We start from the raw sequence: 1,983 nt of genomic DNA, 5'->3' as shown, positions 1-1,983 counted from the left end.
TGCACACAGTGGAACGAATGAGTTTTTGTGGGTCTAAGGCCGAGCTTCTGAATTAGAGACTGAGGCCTTTTTATTAAAGGAGCTTTTATACAAGTCCAAGTCTGGTTCCAACACGAACTTTTATTAAAGAAGCTCAGGCCTTTACGAGCCGAGCAAAGGCCCCTGAAAGGCCCTGGGCTCATTTACCACCCCTACCCCCAATTGTCCTACACCCCTTTCCTTCCTCTGACCTAATCCATAACACAAAACCAGAATAAAGCACAAGCTACGTTCCAAACATAGACTAATAGAGCATAACCACGAGCATGTTCTGTTTTCTTTTTCTTAGACTATAGCATGAGCGGTATTTACATGCGGACATGAAAATCACGCTCACAAAACCATTCATCCTCAGGTGCTTCCTCATCTCTCTCTTCCTCTCTCTCCCCTTCCTCTTCCTCCACATCTTTTCTCCACAACAACCCCAACATTCCAACACCGCCACCACAACCAAAGACCTCAGAATCCGACCCGGTTATTCCTCCTACGAGGCCTACATAAAGCGCCAGCTGAACAAGACCCTCAATCCGAAGCTACGAAAAATATGGACAACCCGCGATTGGAACCGAAAGATCCCAGTTTTTGCGCGGTTCTTCGAGGAGCTTAAGGAGAAGAAGCTCCTCCATAACACGTCAAAAGCGTTGTGCATCGGTGCACGAGTGGGGCAAGAGGTGGAGGCGCTGCGGCGAATCGGGGTGGTTGACTCGATGGGAATGGACCTTGTTCCGTACCCTCCCCTGGTCGTGAGGGGTGACTTTCACAACCAACCGTTCGACAACGACACGTTCGATTTCGAATTCTCCAACGTGTTTGATCACGCGCTGTATCCGCAGAGGTTCGTGGCTGAGATCGAAAGAACGTTGAAACCCAACGGCGTTTGCGTGTTGCACGTGGCTTTGTCAAGACGCGCCGATAAGTATTCCGCCAACGACCTCTATAGTGTTGAGCCCCTTGTCGAGCTCTTCAAGAATTCGGCTTTGGTTCACGTTCGTAACGTCGACGGTTTTGGATTGGACACGGAGGTTGCGTTCCGAAAGAAGGTGAAACCTACTCGTCAACATTTGTAATTGCTTTTTTTTTTTCTTTCTCTCTCTCTCTTTTTTTTTTTTTTCTGTCATACGGTGGCTCCTTTTTATTTCTTTCTTTCTTTTTGGATATTATTTAAATTTTGTTCTTTTGTTTTTAAATAAAGTGACTCCTACATTGTTTTGTTCTTTGAGAAAATTGAATGGTTTAGCGGTGGGGGTGTTGACGATCAATGTCTTACCAAAAAGCTTACTTGCACTTGTGAATATGCTTAGGTGACAAAGGACAGCACTTCACTTAAAGTATATATACATATTAATTACTATGTAGAAGAACTCAAGCATATACCTCAAGAAACCTATGACCATTCTGTATATATATGTAACAATATAATTGGATTGAACTCTGTGCGTTTACGATGTTTTCTGGCGTTGAGTGTAGTGGTGTGGTTCATTTTCAAACTACTGTATAGGTTACAACCCCTCTAGAGAAAAGAAAGAAAAATTATTAATATGTGCTTTAAGAGCAATTTAGCACTAGAATAGCATAAGCTGGGTGTTCGTTTCGTTTAGCATAATTTTTAAGGATTTCTTTTTTACAAAAATTCTTAATAAATACAAAATTAATTAATTAATTACACACGCTAAGAAAAGGAATCACCCTGCTGACTGCTGTGTATGTTCAACTAACACGTTCATCATAATATAGCTAATAAGGAAATGGCTCGTTTGGGTTCTTCTCAAAATCAACTGACCGGTGATTATTTGGAATTTATCCTTGAGTTAAGATTTTTTTCCGAGGGAAAAATTATATTTATTTTAAAAATTCTAATTAAAATAAAAAATCATTTAATTAAATAAAATACTCATAATATATTAATTATGATATAATATAATATAAATATAAATATTCAAATCA

The 1,983-nt window shown here is 40.0% G+C and overlaps 1 protein-coding gene across 1 annotated transcript; it reads left to right on the top strand.

Moving 5' to 3' along the window:
- The first annotated feature begins 359 nt into the window (after positions 1-359).
- Positions 360-1,458, top strand: LOC133309062 (uncharacterized). The gene is made up of 2 exons (XM_061509800.1): positions 360-1,079; positions 1,396-1,458. Exons 1-2 carry the CDS (start codon positions 360-362, stop codon positions 1,456-1,458), a joined length of 783 nt encoding a protein of 260 aa, XP_061365784.1.
- The last annotated feature ends 525 nt before the right edge of the window (positions 1,459-1,983 follow it).

This window comes from Gastrolobium bilobum, unplaced genomic scaffold, assembly GCF_033153095.1.
Source record: "Gastrolobium bilobum isolate Gb01-03AN ecotype WA unplaced genomic scaffold, APGP_CSIRO_Gbil_v1 utg8041, whole genome shotgun sequence".
NCBI lineage: Eukaryota > Viridiplantae > Streptophyta > Magnoliopsida > Fabales > Fabaceae > Gastrolobium > Gastrolobium bilobum.
This window is presented reverse-complemented; position numbering and strand designations above follow the sequence as displayed.